A 21,271-nucleotide genomic window follows, 5' to 3' on the forward strand; every position below is an offset into this window, starting at 1 on the left:
TGTGATCCTCTAACTCTCCTCGCCAACTGAAGCCTAAAAGATGACGGTCTTTTAAAATGATCCAAACTTTATAAGTTTGTGGGAGAGGTCCTCCAACAAGATCTTGCACGCTACTTGTTGAACGTTTCAAAAATACTCTTCTTTATGCCAAACACATTTTGTTTAAGAGTTGCCTGTTTGTGTTTCTATGCTTTACTTTGTAGCTATTGTACAACAACTACTATTCCTTAGATATTTTACTGGTGTTATATCAAGAGCATGAGACATCTGTACTGTCTTTAACTGTGCCCTTAAGTCTTTATTTGCTAGAGATTCATTAAACATTAACCCAAACCTGAACCATAGTTCCTCTGCAGGCACATTATCTGATTGGAAGCATCAAGACACCCTTTGTAATGCAGAATTGACCACTATACTGGGTGTAGCAGGTATGAGTGCAGATATTTTTATACGTGGTACCTTAATATGAACGCACCAATGTATTGGTTATTTCTTCCCTGTGTTAAACAGTCTTCCCACAAATATGTCAAGTAATATAATAACTGATGTTTCCTCAAAAGTTGTAACTGTGCCACTAAGTAGACAATGCTTGCCAGTACAAACCAACTGTTTTGCATTCATGCGTCCACAGTTTAACCCCTGACATTCAGCTCAATGGAAAATAAGCATTAATGACTTGCTCTTGGACATGTACCTGGAGATACTAACCAACCTAAAGACATACTTCTCCTAATATTGTAGCTACATTTATTAGTTTGCAAAAGAAGTCAATACTGACATAATGCTGTCCAGTACACCATCCTCAGTCACCATTGGAAATACCTGCACTTATACCCATTACACCTCATGTATCATGAGAGGCAGACTCACCAGTATAAAAGGAGATGGTGAGTATTATATTGTCAATAGAGAAGCAGTAACAGGATAATGGGTTAGTCAGAAGAGCTCAGTGACTTCAGATGTGGGTAGTTTTTGGATGTTATCTGAGTAATAGATTCATCAGGGGAATTTCAACCATTCTAAAGCTACCCAACTTGATTCTTGGTGATGTTACTGTGAAATGTAAATGTGAAGGAAAGACCACAAATAAACTAAGACCACACATACCTCATGTATAATAGACAGGGACTCTTGAGCATTGAGCAGGATGAATGTAAAATATTTGTTAAAATGCAAACTCAACACTTTATAAGGCTATCCTCTCACATTTATTTCAACAGTGAACTTTAAATGCGAACATTTTTAGGTTAGGCTTTACCGTGACTGTTACTGACATTAAATGAAACAACAAGTTCACTGTTACCAGTCACCATTTTATTTATTTCCACGACACGTTTCGAAGGTTTATACCTCCCATCGGGTGGATTTACATTAGTAAGTACTACATTTGTGTGTGTGTGTGTGTGTGTGTGTGTGTGTGTTGTGTTACGATTTTTGGAGGAACTTGTGACACTGCCTAGTGGAGAAAACAAGACAGTATTTCAGAATAAGGTTTAGGTTTACTTTTGACAAAAAAATTAAACTGATATCTAATGGTAAACATTAAATAAGTAAGCTACAGTACCTTCAGTGGTCACAGGCTCCTTTTGCTGTTGTAACACATCACATGTATACTGCCACATTTGTAAACAAATATGGCATCAGAAATCAGCTGGGTGTAAGGATCTTATAGCAGAAGAGAAGACATAATCGCAAAGTGCAAAGAGTATACATCGTAACAACATTATTACAGAATAATTGCTTTAAGCATTTGGCTGTGTTTGTTTTGAGGTGTCAAATGTATGTGTGTCTACTTCAGGTGGTATATAAATCCAATTCTGACAAGTTAAAAGCGCTAGACATTCATACTCGTTATACAATCAGGTGAAATGTTAAAATGGCTTAAACTCCATACTTGCTGATAACAATTAGGTGAAATGTTACAGACTTAAATTACAATGATCATATTGGCTACAACAGTAAAGTCATACATACATTACACTCTTTGATTGGGATTAATAAACATATGTGAAGTGAGAGGCTGGAGGCAGAAGGAGAGGTAGAGAGAGAGAGAGAGAGAGAGAGAGAGAGAGAGAGAGAGAGACAGGGAGAGGGAGGGAGGGAGGGGGGGGGGGGGAGAGAAAGAGAGGAGAGAGTGATTATGAGAGCCAACATTTACATGGCAAGGAGTCTTAAGATTGCATGTTGCATATATTAACTGCCTGAAGGTTGGGGTAATACCTCGGTTAATGTTATAAAATATGCATAAAGATATACACTTGTGCCAGTAGTTGATGTACATACAGTTTTAAGCTGACAAGGGGTACAAGCTGTTGGTGTGTTGAGTTATCTGTGAATGAGGTCAATCTCTTGTACTCTTGGTAGCTGTCAATATTTATGGTAAATATTAGGTGTGTGTGTGTGTGTGTGTGTGTGTGTGTGTGTGTGTGTGTGTGTGTGTGTGTGTGCATTTTTAAGAGTGTAGGCAGTTGCTGAAAATGGAGATGATACTATTGTAAATATTGTCATTTTTGTCATTTGAGATGGATTCTGGTTGTTTCATTTGATGTTTGTATATTTGGAGTGTTTCAAGGATTTCTAGTTTTCTGCCCTTTTGTTGGATGTGTAGGATGCTAATACTTGTGTTGTTAACATGGTGTTTTGTTTCATGCAGGTGGGTAGCTATTGCTGATGTGTGTTATTTTTGGTTTTTTAGTGCTGCCATGTGTTCCTTGAACCTAATGTCATATGATCTGCCTGTCTGGCCTATGTAGAAGCAGTCACAGTCTAAACATGCAATTTTGTACACACCTGTGTGATGAAGTGGGTTTTGTGTGCCGCTGTTGTGGGGCAACTTCTGTCCAATCTTGTTGTCTGTTGTAAAGGATGTGCTTATTCCTTTCCATTTGAAGACATTGGCAATCTGGTATGAAATGTTACCCAGAAAGGGGATTGTATGAAAGATGTTATTTTCTTTTTGTTTTTTGTGTTGTGATTCCTTTGCCATTATTGAGTGTTTTAGGGTGTCTACTATGGAGCTGTTATAACCATTTTCAATAGCTGTTTGTTTTATTATTTCAATTTCTTGATCGCATTTATCTTCTGAGATTGGTAGTTAGATAGCTCTATTAATCATGTACCGGAATGCTGCCATTTTGTGTGCTGCGGGGTGGCAAGAGGAGTTGTGGATTGTGGTATGTGTTGTGGTAGGCTTCCGATAAATTTCAAACTGATGTCTGTTGTTTTCTATTCTAATGGTAAGGTCTAGGAAATTTATACTATCATCTTTTTGGTGTTCCACTGTGAATTTTATGTTTTCATGGGAGTTGTTGAAGAACTGATTCACCTCAGTGATGTCATCTTTAGTGCCTTTGATTAAAATGATGGTAGCATCTACATATCTGTAGTAGTAGATGATATTTTTGAGGAGGTGTCGGTTGGAATTCAGGATTTTGTCTTCTAGGTTACTTATAAAGATTTCTGCTAGCAATCCGGAAATATTTGAGCCCATTGCCAGACCATCTGTTTCTTTGTAGATTTTATTGTTAAAATTAAAATAGTTGTGTGAAAGTGTGAATTCAAGCAGGTCTATTAGTTCATTAATGTGAGTTGAAGGGATCTTTTTGTGTTTATTTAGGTTGGCATTAATTATCTGTAGTGTGGGATCTATTGGCACAGAGGAATATAGGTTTTGTATGTCAAATGAGGCAAGTGTGGCTCCATCAGGTACTTGTGTATTTTTGACATATTGTGTAAATTCTGTTGTGTTTTTAAGTGTTCTCTCATTATTGAATGTGTATGCTTGTTTGAGAATTCTGAAGAGTATTTTATTGGGCTTGAATGTTGGGCTATTCCTACAGTTCACTATGGGTCTGATGGGGGTCCCGTTTTTGTGGATCTTTGGTTGTGATCTAAGGTAAGGTGCTTGTGGGCTCATTGTTACAATGTTTCTTGCTTCTTGGATGGTGAGTAGAAAGTTAATGTTGTTTGAAATGTGTTTAATCTCCTTTTGTATTCTGGCTGTTGGATCTTTATGTATTTTAGTTATGTTGCTGGTTTGGAAGAAGTCTAAAGTTTTTTCTATGTATGTTGTTCTGTCCATTACAACAGTTGTGTTGCCTTTGTAAGCTTTTACAATTATTGCATTATTCACGTTTAATTTAGTCTTAATGGTACGTGTAAGGGCTTCTTCTCTTTATTTGTATGCTGGGAATGGTTTTGCAATTTCCTTTTCAATGATTTCGTTAATTTTGTGGCAAGCTGATATTCTGTCGGTTTGCTTCTTAAAGGTGATGGTCGAGATCTGTGTTGCACAAGTGATGAGCTTTTCTTGGTTCTTTTGATCCAGCGGAGCTTGAACATTGTGTTTTAAGCCTTTGCAGTGAAATAATGATGATCAGCTTATAATCAGTAATTCAAGCAGTTGATACATTGTCATGTAGAAGACGGTGTAATTAGATGAATGACGAACACTAACTTCAGTTAATGAAGGTTTATTCAGCACTTGTACATACAAGAGCATGGAGCGAACTGCCCCCGGCTAGAGCACATACGGTATATATACAGTTACAGAACATTCCAGTACAATGATTCTTGATATTTGTGGGTACTTCTGGAACGTACTTGACCCAAATACAGAAATTAAAAAGTTCAAGTGAGTTTTGAACTCAGGATCCTCCCTGCAATAATCTAGTATCATAGCCAATATGCCACAGTGATGGTGCTACTTAGCTTATTTTGTGACATTGCTCCCTCCTTAAGAGAACAGCCTCTCAGTGTTATATCCTCCTAGCCCAGGAATGAGTCATTGGTCCTGCATACTCCAACTCCCCATGACTGATGTTCGCCCTCGTGGTAATCTTCTTAGAACTTCCTTTTCCGCTATGCTCTTCATCAATTTTCCGCTTGTTGCCGGTCGCTAGAGCTTTGAATTTACTCTGGGTTGCAGGATCCTTATAGGGCTTCATTCGACGGACATGGACTGTATTTCTGATCTTTCGTCACCTTGTCAGTGTCGAAATCTTCAACTTCATAAGTAACATCAGACAACTGTCTTACAACCTTATAAGGTCCAAATTAGCGCCTGTGGAGCTTCCCGTAGAGAGCAACCTTCCAAACACGAGTGAAGATCCAGACGAAGTCATCAGGCTGGTAGACAACAGGGCGGTGGCTCGTGCCATACCTTCAGCGATCTTTTCCTTGAGCCTGCACCGTGCAAAGTCATGCTAACTGCAAAGCTCCTCAGCTCTGGTTATCACCTGGCTGATGTACTCATCATCCACATCATTAGGATGTAACAGAAACACAGTGTCCATCATCATAGTCGCTTCATGCCCATGCACCAGGAAAAATGGCATAAATCCTGTCGTTTCTTGTTTGTTGGTGTTGTAGGCAAACGTCACAAAAGGTAGCACCTCATCCCAGTTGCTCTGCTCAACATTGATGAACATTGATAGCATGTCGGCTAAGGTCTTATTAAGGCATTCAGTAAGCCCGTTAGTTTGCGAATTATAGGCAGTCATCGTGTGATGAACAATGTTGCATTGACAGCTTAACTCTGTCACAAGATTCGATTGAAAAACTTTCCCTCGGTCCGTAATTAACGACCTTGGGGCACTGTGTTTTAATAAATGTCTTCCACAATGAATTTGGCTACCTACAATGCTTAAGCTGTTTTCACGGCTCTTGTAATGGCATAGCGTGTCAGATAATCAGTGCAAACAATAATCCACCTATTGTCACTAGCAGATATTGGAAATCGTCCTAGGAGGTAAATCCCAACACACTGGAAAGGTGTTTTGGCTGGTGGAATTGGTATAAGTCGGGCAGGTGGTTTCTGAGGAACTGCCTTTCTCCTCTGGCACTCTCAACAGTGCGACACATAGTGACAAGCACTTCTGAATAAACCTGGCCAGAAAAATCTCTTGCGGATTCTATCGTACGTCTTAATAAATCCGAAATGTCTGTCCTCAGGTGTGCCACGGAATTTCTGTAGAACATCTAAGCACATGTGTTTAGGAATCACTGGCAGCCACCTCTTTCCAAATGGATTGAAGTTTGTCTTGCAAAGTAATCCATTAACTACCTTAAATTGTCTTTTCACATCCTCTTACTGGTTTGAGGCAAGTATAATTTGAGTTATCTTGGTGTCCTCCTTCTGCTTAGCAGAGAGATCCTGGAGTGCAGCAAGACAGTCACTATCTTCATCAATGTCTTGATGGTCTTTCACAGGGTTTCTTGAGAGACAGTTGGCATCTTGGTGTTTTCTTCCACTTTTGTACACTATGGTAATGTCATACTCCTGAAGACATATGCTCACCTGGCGAGTCGCCCTGTTGGATCCTTAAGACCTGTTAACCAACAAAGTGAATGATGGTCTGTAACAACTGTGAATGTCCTTCCATAGAGATATTGTCAAAATTTGCACATGGCACAGATCACAGCAAGACATTCTTATTCTGTAGTTGAGTAGTTTCTCTCGGCTTTTGTAAGTGTTCTAAAAGCATAGGCTATAACCTTCTCTTTTTCATCTGAAATTTGCAGCAGACCAGCACCGATCCCATACCCACTGGCATCTGTATGTAGTTCTGTAGGTGCTCTCTCATCGTACAGACCAAGTTCAGGGTCATTCATCAGAGCTTTTTATGGCACATCGAAAGAATCTTGTTGAGCACCATCCCAGATAAATTTGGCATTGGCTTTTAACAACTCGTCGAGTGGCCTGGCTTTGATACAAAAGTCTCTGATAAAACTATGGTAATAAGAACATAATCTAAGGAATCTTCTCACATCTCTAATACTTTTACGAATAGGAAATTCCATTATAGATCTCACCTTTTGTGGGTCTGGCCACACATCTTTGTTTGACACAAGGTTTCCAAGTATTTTGATTTCTTTTGCTCCAAAGAGACACTTTCTTGGATTAAGTTTCAGTCTGCCTTGTTGGAGACACTTAAGAATGGCCCTCAGTCTTTTTATGTGTTCGTCAAATGTCTTTGAGAACACTATAATGTCATCTAAATAACAAAGACACATTGTACACTTCAAGTGATTTAGAAGATTATTCATCATCCGTTCAAAAGTTGCTGGTGCATTACACAAACCAAATGGCATTACCTTAAGCTCATACAGGCCCTCAGGAGTGAAGAATGCAATTTTCTCACGATCAGCTTCATCTACTTCGATTTGCCAGTATTCCAATTACATGTCCATGGTTGAGAAAAACTTAGCCCCCTTCAGACAATCTAGTGTATCGTCAGTTTGTGGAAGAGGGTAAATGTCCTTTTTAGTTATCTTATTAAGCTTCCTGTAATCAACACAAAAGTGCTAACTGCCATCCTTCTTCCTGACGAGAACCACTGGTGACAACCATGGGCTCTGCAAAGGCTGAATGATGTCATTCTTCATCATTTTGTCTACCTCATCGCAAATTATTCGGCGTTCCATTGTTGACACATGGTATGCTCTCTGACTTATTGTTTGTCTCCAGTGCTAATCTGGTGCTTCACCATCGATTTCTCTAATGTGCTCTTTACCTATGGATTGAAGCATTCAGAGAACTCTTTCAAGAGTGGCAAGTAGCTTCTTCTGTTGTTCCTTAGATCTGGTGATAGTTGAGCTAGATCTTGTCTCATAGTGCTAACACTAATTTCGCCCACAGACTTGGCATGGGAGGTTTCTATGACACTCAGCTGTTCTGCAATTAATGGCTCAGTCTTTGCTACACACATGCATCTTGGAAGGATCTGCAGTTCTCGGTGGCAGTTAAATGTCCACAATTCACTGAATCCATTCTTAAATGAGACGACAGAGGCTGGGATGACCAAGTTATTCTTCAGTGGAATGCTTCTCTTACATTCCACTACAAGACCCATGGGTTGATACATGGCATGACACATGACCATTACCTTTCTAGTGCTGACTGCAGGAATGATCACTTCATCCAGCACGCGTAGTCTCCATACACTCAGATGAGCGTGTTCCTGTCCACAGTATCTCATCTCGTCTAGCATAATCTTCGAGCGACCACAAGGTATAATTGCCTGACAAGCTTTCAAAAAGTCCTATCTGAGAATGACTTCGTGATTACACTCTTGTAAGATGATGAATGATAAGGGCTGTGTATGGCCACTTATACCCACATGAATGACACATCTTCCTGTAGGTTTTACCTATTTCCCATTAGCCACCTTCAGCAGAGATGTTTTGTTGTTGCTGAATATGGATTCCTGCAACTGGCAATGGCACTTCTCCAAAATTACCGAATATGATGCTCCAGAGTCCACAAGAGCTTGGGCTGGTCGGCCATCCATGAGGATATCGATGTAATTCCCTATCATTTTTATAGTGATTGACAGCGGAGTTTTTTTTTTCTTCAGCGACCTCACCTCCAAGCAAGGTCGCACCCTTAAGTTTTCCAGGTTGCAGCGGCCAGGTGATCAACTGGAGCTTCTAAACAATGATGGAGACCTTGGTCAGCGTGTTGGGGAGCATCCTCTCCAGTGGCTAACTTGTGGCGATGGTGACCTACATTGTCCTGCACCCACATCTTCTTGTTCATCTTCATTGTCCCGGAGTTGGCCGGGCATCATCAAAAAACCGCCACCTTTCTTGACAATAGCACACCACATGTCCTGGTCGTGTGCCCTGGAAACATACTGGTTGGTTATCCTGGGTCCTCCAGACATCAGTCTTCCTTGGTGCCCAAACAGGTTCTCATGTGGCATTGTAGGAATGTAACTCCACCTTGGTCTTGACCTTTTCACCATTTTAAAGGGAAATGAAGGACGAGAAATTGGGTTCAATGTCTGTTCCACTTCCTCCCTTATGACCTCTTGAAGAGTCTCAGTTTCTTGCTCGCCATGAAATCCAAATACCTTCTGAACTTCCTCTCTCACTGTCTGATGAAGAACACTTGTGAAATCAGTTCCTTCCTCCATCACAGACTTTGATACAACATTTGGAAGCCGTTCAAACTTCTTGCATGTAATTCTTTTTTGATGCATTGTCTCGATACAATGGCACCATTTTATGAAGTCATCTTCTGTTGAAACCTCCTTCAGGAGTAGGGCTTGATACATGTCCTCAGCAACACCCTTCATGAGATCCACTATTTTACACTCCTACAAGACATCTTGAATATAGGATACTGTAGTTTCTCCTGGACACTGTGTCCTGCACTTTAATTTATCTGCAGCCTTGCACTTCTGTCGTTGTGTTGCCGAAATACTTGCGCAGTTCCACCTGGAATACTTCTCAGCTTGTGAACTTCTCCTTGTTGTTCTCATACCATTGTTTGGCAGTGCCCTCCATGTAGAAAAACAAGTTAGCCAAACACACTGTGTCATCCCATTTGTTAAATTTGGCTATACACTCATATACCTTTAGCCACTTGTTTGAATCTCGACCATCGTAACAGAGAACCTGGAAGGATGTCTCATGTGGTGGCAAAGAGTTTCTGTCATTGTTACATCCTCTTCTTCTTCTGTCTCCAATAGATTGTGATTTGTTGAATATGGCTTGAACTCGGGTTTCTCATCACGTAAATGGCAGCTCTGTCATGGCCTGATGGGAGCCCGTGTCGTCAATAACGTGCACTATCATAAGTTCCAATAGAAGCAGAGTAGCACTGTCACAGTGGTGTAGCGGCTATGATACTAGACTATTGCATTGAGGATCATGAGTTCAAAACTCACCTAAACTGTAAAATTTTAATTTCTATATTCAAGTCGAGGACATTCTAGAAGAATTCACAAATATCAATGATTCTTGATATTTGTGGATACTTCTAGAATGTCCTCGACTTGAATATAGAAATTAAAATTTTACAGTTTAGGTGAGTTTTGAACTCATGATCCTCAATGCAAGAGTCTAGTATCATAGCCGCTACACAACTGTGACAGTGCTACTCTGCTTCTTCTGCGATAATGTCACAGGTCAGCATCTACATTACAAATGTTTTCACAGAGTGGCAACATTTTTCCAGTACTCTTTCACAGTCAATTTCTTTCTATCAAACAACATGAAATTTGTTTCGTTTACATACTGCACTAAGTACTTGTTCAATTTGTATCATTAACTACACATAATAAACGGTTCTTTTTTTATGGACAATAGTGGCACTAAGGTGTTTATTATGTAATTACATATAGATTGTGATTACATATAGATGCGAACTTGTGCCTAATTCAGTAGGAAATTTGCATTTTGATAACCAACATTGGACTGACTGACTGGTTCTGGCTAGCAACACAGAGTTTTTTACAATTTAGCTAGGTAGTGACTGGCTCAAGTCTTGTCTTGCATGACTACTTACAGATATGCGTACAAATGAAAATAAAACTCTGTTACTATATTTTAATTAATAACATGTAAAGGAGCAAAATCATAGGACACAAAATTATAATAAGCAAAAGAGGATTTTTCTTAAATGCAATCTGTATTACCAGAAGATGGGCAAATTTATAGGTATTATTTCTTATAAATAATTTTTACTTCTGTGCAGATTACAAAGTTCCCCAAAACTTGCTAAACACTTAAATTTCCCAAATCAAATAATTAGAGAGGTAACAAGTTCTTCTAATGGAAGTGGGAAAATTCGGACTTTATAACCACTTTTTTTAAATTCAAACATTCTCGAACATGAGAACATAAGTGACTTTGAAACAGGAAGAAGTTTGGAAAAATTAAAATTATTATGGAGAAGTGAGAATGATGGCTCTACCAATTTATAAATAAATAGCTAGTTGCTCATTAAAAATTTCAACTCCAATTCTTCCTTACAAAATGTAAATTATGAATATTTCTTTACAAGAATTATTTCCAGGTAAATTGAGAAGTTGTTGTCATTAATAGAGAAATTACATTGTGAATAATAAAGACTTATGAATTTCCACTTCAAAAATTGCGTAGTTTTTTTGTGTAACTATCATATATTTGTTTTCTACAAAATGGGATCAAATAAAGGAAAAATTTATATTGGTGTCAGGAGTTCTACAAGAACAAGTAGAATGGTTCAACTTTAATCTGCCAAATAAGGAGTTCCAATGTGCTACAAACAAACCAACTAACAGAATAACTGTGCACAGGTAGTTAGAAAGAATGGAATGCAATGGTCGAACTGCTCCTTGTAAGCAACACATTTCTGTAGTCAGTTCTTAATTATGCTTGAAGTGGTGTAAAGAGCAATGACATTGAACCATGGATGACTGGAAATGAGTGGTTTGGAAAGATGAATCACACTGTGTCTTGTGGCAGTGTGATGGAAGGGTTTGGGTTTGGCAAATGCATGAAGAACTTTACCTACCACCATGTGCATTGCCAACAGTTAAGTGCAGAGGAGATGGTATTATGGTATGGGAATGTTTTTCAATGTTATGGTGTAGTTTCCTTATTGCACTTAAGAAAGCCAGGTGTACTGTGGACAGTAGAAGAACAGTTCGGTGGTGACGATTTTTGTATCAGCATCACAATGCTACTTGTCATAAAGCAGCATCTGTCAGTCAGGGTTTGTGGACAATAATACTTCTGAAATGAACTGGGCTGCCCATAACCTGAACCTGAACACAACAGAACACTTTGAGATGAGTCAGAATGTTAACTACACTACAGACCCCAATGTCCAACATCACTACCGTCTCTAGTTTCAGCTTGTATGGAAGAAAAGACTGCCACTCCTCCATAGACGTTTGGATGCCTCATTGAAAGTTTCCTCAGCAGATTTCAAGCCATCATAAAGGCAAAGGGAGCACAGAGTCATTATCAACTTCCACTAATAGGTGTCCAGATACTTTTGATCATGTGATATATCTTGCCAGGCTAAACTATTCGAGCTCTACCAGAGAAATAAACTGACACTGTCCTTATCAAATTTACTTCTTATGAGGATCTTTCTTCTTGATTCCTTGTAGCCCTTCAAGCCTTGCTACAAATGTATCATGGTCCAAGATCTGAATTTCAGTGTAAACATTCTCCAAGGGATTACCTGTGTTTGCTTCAGCAAACCTAACATTTTCTATCATGGATCAGAATTATCTGTCCTAGGCAGTTTTGCTGAGAAAGCTTTTAGAACTGTTTCGGAAGGAGCTTTATTTCATCCACTACTTACAACATTTTGATTTTTATAATTGATTGTGGAGTGGCTAAAACTTTTTCTAATGATACAGTTGAGTGGGGAAATATTTGTTAATGAACTGAGACATTCTCTAAAATTTACAGTTATTTCTGCAGATGAGTCTGGTGCACAGAATATGGATCCAGGAACAACTTTCAGTGTAAACTCACCTGAACTCTTCCATATACAGACTGAGAGAGAGAGAGAGAGAGAGAGAGAGAGAGAGAGAGAGAGAGAGAGAGGTGTGTTAAAAGTAATAGAATTCAACAATCTGCCAATGTTAATGAAACTGTATTAATGTTAAGCAGTGTGAGTCTAGAATGCAAAGCAATTTTCCCCACATTTCTTCCAAATAATTTGTGAAAAGAAAGAAGATGTAAATTAGGATCACCCAAGGAAAATTGAAATCTACCTTCCTACAAAATAGGAATCCAGGATCTTCATCACTGCATCACATTTGCTACATGTGAAAAATACATTTTACAGTTGTTCTGGCAGTTTAGTTGAGTATATTGGTCTTTAACAAGTATTGGTTTCTCTGTTTAGCTACTTGCTTGTAAATGTATTAACCTAACGATGATGAGTTTTGAAAGTTTCATAGCTGTCAAAATGTTTTCCACAAATTTTTCTCAAGATTGTTCACAATATATGAGAAAATAAATTCCTAACATGTCGCTTTGTGTTTACTCAGTTGTTTTGAATGAAATGTCACACTTTATTATTGATTATGGGTTGAAATAACATGTGGTTGTAAATTATTTATAGGAGCTAAAATGAGCCAAATGATCATCTTCTTTTTATCTCAGATAGGTATATTTCACATTCATAAACTCTATTTTGCTATTGATATGCAATTGGTCCTGCTCTATTTTTTTTTCAGATATTGGTGATAGGAACACACATTCAGTTTCAAATACAATACCATAACCTTCATTTTTAATTTGGTGCATTGAATCTTCTAATTACATAATTTATTTCTCATTTTTCCACAGGAAGGCAGCACAACTGCATGCGTTCACCAAGATATGCATCACACACACATCAGAACTCCAGAGATTCTAATGACTCATGTCATTATCATATAATAGAAAGGTGTTCGTGGCCACAATGCAATCATTCATGTCCAAAACTGCAGAACCCCTATACAGGAGAAGAAATGGACTTCATTGAATTGTTAAAATCATTTGGCCTTGACATGGTGAATGTTGCAAATGCACTTGATATTGACATTCATACACTTAACAATATGGATCATGAGGAATTGCTTCAGTTACTTACACAACAAGCTAACTGAAACATGTACAAGTATAATGTAAATAATGTTGGACATACTGTACTATATTAACTATATTAGAAATGGAATTAGTTTTCTCCATCCATAAAACAGGAATAAAGAGAAAACTAAAATGATCAACATGAGTTGCATTGCATTACAACTCAACTTACAAAATACTGTGTGTCAGAAATCTTCAGAGCAGTTCCTTGCTATATTATTATTTAGTTAGTCATCACCAAAACTTCCTATCTTTTATTTGGTAAAGTAAAAGGAACACAAAAGACTTGAAAAAATCATGTTTATATCAATAAATGTACACAAACTCTTACAGTCAATTCTGCAATAGGGAAAGTGAAAGTGAAGAAAATACTTACAGTTTACCACTGATATATTAATTATAGTATTGTCACTTATTAATGAAGAAGATCACTGCAAGTGTTTAAATTTGAATCAAAAGCAGTATCTGAAGTTATTGGTACATGTTAGATACAAAGGGAATAATTTTTATGATACAGTTGATAATTTCATTGTTAATATAGTTATGAGAAATTAAAACTACAAAAGTAAGTAATTTTAAAACACTTTATTCAGTAAATGGTTCAAACCTTGAGATGTATGTGTTTTTGAAGTTTATGGAGTTGCTACTGTTGGTTAAGTCATGATACGCAACTTAGGACCATATTATGTTGTGATGCTGTGTCTCATGTTATCATGTGATTTTCTTTGGTAGAGTACTGAATCTGTAACAATTAAAACTGTAATGTTTAACTGCTTTAATCGAACCACATTTAAAGAATAATATAGATTGTTACATCAGCTTTAAAACTTGAGCAACGGCAAAATTACTTAATGTAGTAATGCTATTATTTGTGTTGATCCTCTAGTCAGTTTGTAATGATTTTTCACTTGTTAAGCTTTAGCAACAATTGTAAATAAATGATGGATCAAAATAATGTCACATAGAAAAGAAATGCAAATATTTTCAGTAGTTTGCGTACATCAGTTACTAATATAGCACTTAGTTTTAACTTTAAACAAAAATGCATTTCATTTATCAAAGAAAGTGTTACACCATTTTTGTTTAACTTCAGAAGATTTGATAACATGAAAAATGACAAAAATGCCTTAAATAGAAGGAAACATGAAGAATGAAAAGAAAGCATGAGATACATACCACCAGCAAAGCATCATGATCATTCAAACAACTGTATAAAAGAAAGTATTATGTGGATAGATACCAAAACTTTATTCTTCAGATAAATCAAAAATTCTTTTTTCATCTCTAATATTCTTGCTGTGGTCATTGTAAAAACTCTAACATTTTTCATCGCAGAGAGAATAATTTCTTAAAAAGGTGATAATCTGCCTTGTTCTTGTCCTGAACAAGATGTAAAGTTCACTTGACAATGAAATTCAGACAAACTGTGGTTGTCCCATTAGTATTTATTTCTTACAGATCTGTTTTTACCTTATGAGGCTATCATCAGGTAACACTTGATTTTTGTCTGCAAACATACCAGTGTACAAATAAAAAATAAAGATTACAGTTATTGCTGGAATACATAAGAATTTTTAACCATAGCAGCAGACAAAGTATACCATACCAAGAGCTCTTAACTAGTGTACAAATAAAAAAGAAAGATTACAGTTATTCCTGGAGTACATAAGAATTTTTAACCATAGCAGCAGACAAAGTATACCATACCAAGAGCTCTTAACTAAAGTACAAATAAAAAAGAAAGATTACAGTTATTGCTGGAGTACATAAGAATTTTTAACCATAGCAGTAGACAAAGTATACCATACCAAGAGCTCTTAACTAGTGTTATGTGTTGCACTATGCTCTAGATAACTATCACTTCCAGAATGACATATCAAAACAGCACCAAAATAACAGATTGAAATTCCATAAGGCATCCATATATTGTTTGATCTGTATGTTAGTATTGATGTTACCTTGTGCTAGAAATTAGGGTGTATGTGATGTTTGTCAGTATATCCCTCATACAGTGACTGCTATTTACACTCTGATTTTATATCTACCCATGACTTCTTATTTTCCTTATATGTTGTAGTTTACTATTGTAAGTGGAAATTTACCAATAGTTATTAAGTGAAGATTCAACTTGTAACTTTGGTTATTACAGTTCTTGCATAGTGTTATGGTGAAAGTCTGTTTACACTTCGTGATGTATTTTATTTTAAAGGATTTGGTATTTCATTGTAGCATATTTGTGGACACTAGTCAGTTGTTACCTCATTCAGGCCTAAAACATCTACACTAGTTTGTAAAAATGAATTCAATATCTGCTTCTAGTTTAATACGCCACAGATCCACAGACAATCTTAACTTGTGTAATGGTGGGTGTTCAGCATACAATATTATTTCTTAACTTTTCTGTTCCATTTTTTGAATAGTGTATTAGAATTATGATCGTCAATAAGCATCTTCATATGTTCAAATTTCTTTCATTTTGCCATGATGGTCATTTTGTGATACATTTATGGAAGGAATTAATATGGCTCTTGACTCTTCTTGGAGCTTCCACAGTATAAATGGTGCATATAATACCTCGCTTGTAGTGTCTGCATTGGAATTGAATAAGCATCCCTATGACTCTCTCACATGCATTAAAAATGTAACAAATTGCACTCAACTCCTTTAGATCTTCTGAATATCCTCTGTTATCATGTAGTATGGCTTTTATACGTTACTTTAGGAGTCGTACACTGAGTCTTCAGACATCTGTCATTCCAAAAACATTTTTTTTTATTTGATCATTCTGCTTTAAATTACTGTAATACCATACTCTTAGATATTTTATTATGGTTGTCGGTGTTTTTAATTATTTATCATCAAATGTCCAGTTGTTTATGAAAAGTATGTGCCATAACATTTGTCTCTTTTGAAGATCAACTGCCAGCCCCTGGACCAAGAACTGATAATGTGCAGATCTTCTCACATTTTCTTACAATTTTCTGGTATTCCTACTCCTTTACATGCCATAATTTCAGTCATGCACAGCCTCATGGAGTTTTCACTATTATTCACAACTGTTTCTGAATGTTATGAATAAATAAAGAAATGAATGTTTTTAATAAATCTATGTAAGACTAAAAAAATTACTGTTCATAGAATCCACATTGATTCCTGCAACAGAGAATTTTGGTCTCCAAAAACTGGGGAACAGGCAAACCTAAAATGTGTTCCTTGTTTCTACAACTGGCTGAGGTCATAAATATAGATTTATAGTTATTTACATCAGTGCAGTTACCCTTTCTAAGGATGAAAATGACCTAATCCTTTTTTTTTCCAATTGCTTGGATCACTTTTTTCTTCAATAAACTTTGAATGAACAGCTGGTGAGAGGTGAGGAAGCTATTTCATATGATCTATATAGAATTGTTCTAGTATACCAAGCATGGTAGGTGTGTCTCACATCCTTAAAAATGAAATTATTTTAAGACAAAATGACAGAAGAATGTTTCACTGATTGACTGTTCTGTCACTTATTGGTAAAATATTTCATACATTATGAATGAAAACACACACACAGCACTGATGTTATATTCTGGAATATTTATTTCACAAATCTGCTTTTGGCTGTTATGCCATCATCTGGTACTTAACGATGATATAACAACCAAAAACTGGTTTGTGAAATAAGTAATATTACTGTAGACTATTACACCAGTATCATGTGTGTTTTGATTCATAATATGAAGGAATGTTTTAACAAAAAGAAAGAAACATCTGTATCAATATATAAATGAATGAAATTGTAATTTGAATGTGTGTTGTATCTTCACACAACTTTTACATTGGAAGGATTAACTCAAGGTTTGAATTCATCCAGTTTCTTGTAACTTCATTTTAATAAGAAAATACTGATGGGAAAATTAACTTACTTTAGTCACACGTCTTTCTTCACAGAGTTAACCTATATGTTAACAGCTTTTATTATACTTCTGCTACTGAAACATTATCTCTCATGTAAACAAATGATTTTTTCTTCATAATATATGGTAATTAGTATTATTTTTTTTTACGTTTTTTCTTTATGAAATGTATAAGGAAAGTTTTGATGCACTTAACTGACTCCTCAGTGAGTGTTCTCTTACTTTCATACATTGAATACTAAAAGACACGTATCTTTTGGATGAAAATATATTACATGTTAATTTATTTCTTTAGTTAAATACTGCATCACATGGGAAGGGAAGATGTTAAATCTATAACTCAGAATCCTCAAAATTTAACTGTGGCTAGATGCTTATTTCTCAACCACAGTCATCACTCTTTTGCCAGTAGGTAAAACTTTTGATTCAGAATGAATAAGTTTTCAACAGAATCATCCAAAATTGAGCTTGTCTCATGATATTCGTATTGTCTGTGCACCCTTATACATTTTACATCACCAATTGAATACACATGTGGAGCACAGATGAATATTTGATGACAGGAATGTAATCTGTTGCTCATATCACCCGCACAGCTGGCTCCTGCTACAAGAGAGATAAGAAATGTTACTTTTAATACAGTCAAACTTTTCATGAAGACATGTATAAAAAAATCATCTTGGACAAGAAATGTCCATATGACTGTGCAAGTAGGCATTAGCTAATGTTATCTCGTACGTACAATTTGTTGCTGAATTCCTGTTGTATACTTCTACGAAAGTGAGAGAGCACAATCTGAGTAACAATGCGGAAAAAATCCATGTCTGAAGATGAACTGCTACCATGCCACAAGGTCACATATGTAAAACATTGTATCTCACGACCTAATGTCACCTGAGTTACATAGCAATAGTAATTGTGCGACTCTGGAAACCACTACATTTGTTACCAACTGTCCGGTGCAGTAATAATGCTCAGTGCTAAGATACACACAATGTTTGGCATCCAAGTGGATTATTAACTAGCTGCCCTACCTTTTTCCACTGACAACCTCTATCTTGTTCTGCTACAGTAGTGATTGGCAATGACTGTTGTTACCATATTATTTTTTGGCTATACACAGGATGATTCATGAAGATATGCAAATATTTTAACATGTTATTCTACAAGTAAAACTAAAGAAAAAATTTCATGTAAGCATAGGTCCGCAAATGTCTAGTTATGGAGTTGCAGCTAATAAAAGATTTTGCCTTTCAGCAAATTCACTAATATATAACCATCACAAAACTGCACGAGGTTAAAGTAAAGCATGATTTCCGTTTATTTTGTTGTTATTGGTGTGGTGAATCTAATAAAACATGTCCCAGATGTGTATCTGCAGTAGTTTTCCAGACCATCCAGAGAAGCAAAGAAGTAATTTTGTAACATTTTTAATTTATTAACCATTTGGCCCAATTTGTTTTTTAAATTCCAGACAATTGCACAAAGTTTTCAACAGAATTTGTAGAGAATTTAATTTTGGAAAAATGAAGGTAATAAGGTTAACTGAAACTGTATGAATGTGTCAGATAATCTGCTTTTATTAATACCATAGCACACGTGAATTCATGTTAAACCGCAAAAATACAAAGCTTAGTGTTAAGGAAGTTGTACAGCGTACATACAGTTTCACAATACGTTCACAATAAATGTTCAAAAATATCTTCACCAAGTTCAAGGCATTTAGTCGCACGTGTGTGAAAAGAATTTGTTTTTCATTTCAGTTCCTCAGGGTTGCACTTAATTTCATCTATTGCATTCACAATGTGAGTAATGCCTCACATGTACTGACTTTTCGCTCATAAACTATGTCTTTCATCCAACCCCATACACAAAAATCCATTGGTGTTAAATCGGGAGATCTGGGCGGCCACAGACATGTGGCACCATGACCAATCCATTATTGGAGAAAATGTTCATTTAAATGTGTAGTAACAGCGTTGGTGAAATATGGAGGTGTGAAATCATGTTGAAAATACATTTGCAGTCGCATAGGAAGTGGAATATCTTTGAGCAATTGAGACATTTCTTCTCGAAGGAATTGTAAGTATATCTAGCCAGTTAGGCACCCTGGGAAAATGAATGGTCGAGTAAAGTGTGTGTTGATTACACCACACCACACATTTATGCTAAATTATTGCTGGAAATTGCAGTGCACTGTTGCATGTGGGTTTGCTTCAGACCATTTGTGCTCATTATGTAAATAGTTTATACCGTGTTGTGTAAACTGTAATTGTGTATACCATCTCTCATAAATTGTGCCTCATCAGTAAATAAAATGTATTTGTATAACTGCTGATTAGTATTTAACCAGTTTCACAACTTCAAGTGAAGGACAGGATCTCCCAGATGCAAACAATGCACTTTTTGTTTATGATAAGGATTATTGTGTTTCAGTGTATGCCATACCTTAGATTGTGAAATGCCTAATCATTGAAAGATATTTCATGTATTGGGACCCAGGCTATGTTGAACAGAATCGTTAAATCTTCATCATCGTCTTCACGTATTGAGTGCCCGTACTGATTATGAATGCTGTCTCCTGTAACTTTCTGAATACTCCACAAATGGTTCGTGCATTCAGAATCCTCTGAGTTGGATAGTTTACAGGATATTCGTTAACTGCAGCCTTAGCATTACCATCTCATTTTCCATAAATAAACACCATATCAATGTGTTCCTCTGTTGTAAATTTGAAAGGCTTCCCTATTTCATAAATAATCTACAAACTGCAACAGTTACAATGTTGTTATTATGTTCTTTCACTGAACAATGCAGAAAGCTACCTCACTTCAAGGTAGGAAACGACTGAAACAACTCACTAACAGCTGCCAACAATGACATAAATGTTTCTACATTCTTAATGGAAAGTAAACAAATTTAATTGTATAATAATCTTTGCTTCTCTGGGTGTTCTGGAAATCTACTGCAGATACATCTCTGGGACATGCTTTATTAGATTCACCAGACGATAACAACCAAATAAATGGAAATTGTGCTTTACTTTAACCCTGTACAGTGTTGCAATGGCTTCATATTAGTGAAGTTGTTAAATTTCAGGCAGGATCTTTTATTAGACATAACTCCTTAACCAAACATTTGTGGACCTATGTTTATATGGGTTTTTTTCTTTAGTTTTACTTGTACATATACATCTACATGGATACTCTGCAAATCACATTTAAGTGCCTGGCAGAGGGTAGAATAATGTATTAAAATATTTGCAAATCTTGTGAGTCACCCTGTATGTAGTAATTCTGAAGTTTACTGTAAATTACTATCACTCTTTCTCCATGTTTTTCGGTGTATATAATATTGCTTTTGCTTTACTTTTCCTGTAGCATAGGAATGGTGGGCCTCTGAACATGTGGTCATCTCTGGTATTCAGACTGCTATTTAATAATATCAAGTAATTTGTACTAGGACTTTATAAATACCCTTTACATATCAGTCTCCAATCAGTCATACTAGGAACGTGTTTCATGTCTGAGCTTCACAAACATTTTCAGCAGTATGTGGAAATCTGGTTACAAAATTATTTGTTACATTCTTCAAGAGAACATAGGTTTTAATTTCTTTTGCTTTAGCACTAGCATTTATAGATTTCTGAGAACCTATACATGCAACAGTTACTGTACGGTGTTCCTATGTCACCCTACCTCCCCCCCCCCCCCCCCCCCCCCCCAGCAAATCCCTCATGTGTTCCTGAAGATTACTCACTTGATTTTGTTCTCATGGTATATGACAAATCATGCCAAAGAAAAACTGCTCATGCAGTATTTCATGTGATGATAAGTAGAATCAGTGAGGTTTTTGAAATCTCATTATAAAGAAAATATTGTTTAAATTATAATTTCATATGCACAACATATAGAACACACCACAAATTAGTCTAGTGTGGTAGCGCAGTGACATCTACTCATGGTGACCACAAGACACAAAGAGTAATCAATGTTTTCATTATC

The 21,271-nt window shown here is 36.5% G+C and overlaps 1 protein-coding gene across 2 annotated transcripts in view; it reads left to right on the forward strand.

The window, feature by feature from the left end:
• LOC126299088 (palmitoleoyl-protein carboxylesterase notum1) overlaps nt 1–20,965 on the forward strand; it is a 347,427-nt gene extending 326,462 nt beyond the window's left edge. For both annotated transcript variants that reach the window (XM_049990760.1, XM_049990761.1), the window contains one exon: nt 13,084–20,965. In XM_049990760.1, coding sequence (XP_049846717.1) covers nt 13,084–13,385 — 302 coding nt within the window. In that variant the 3' untranslated portion in view covers nt 13,386–20,965. The remainder of the gene's footprint in view (nt 1–13,083) is intronic.
• The last annotated feature ends 306 nt before the right edge of the window (nt 20,966–21,271 follow it).

Source organism: Schistocerca gregaria, chromosome X (genome assembly GCF_023897955.1).
Source record: "Schistocerca gregaria isolate iqSchGreg1 chromosome X, iqSchGreg1.2, whole genome shotgun sequence".
NCBI lineage: Eukaryota > Metazoa > Arthropoda > Insecta > Orthoptera > Acrididae > Schistocerca > Schistocerca gregaria.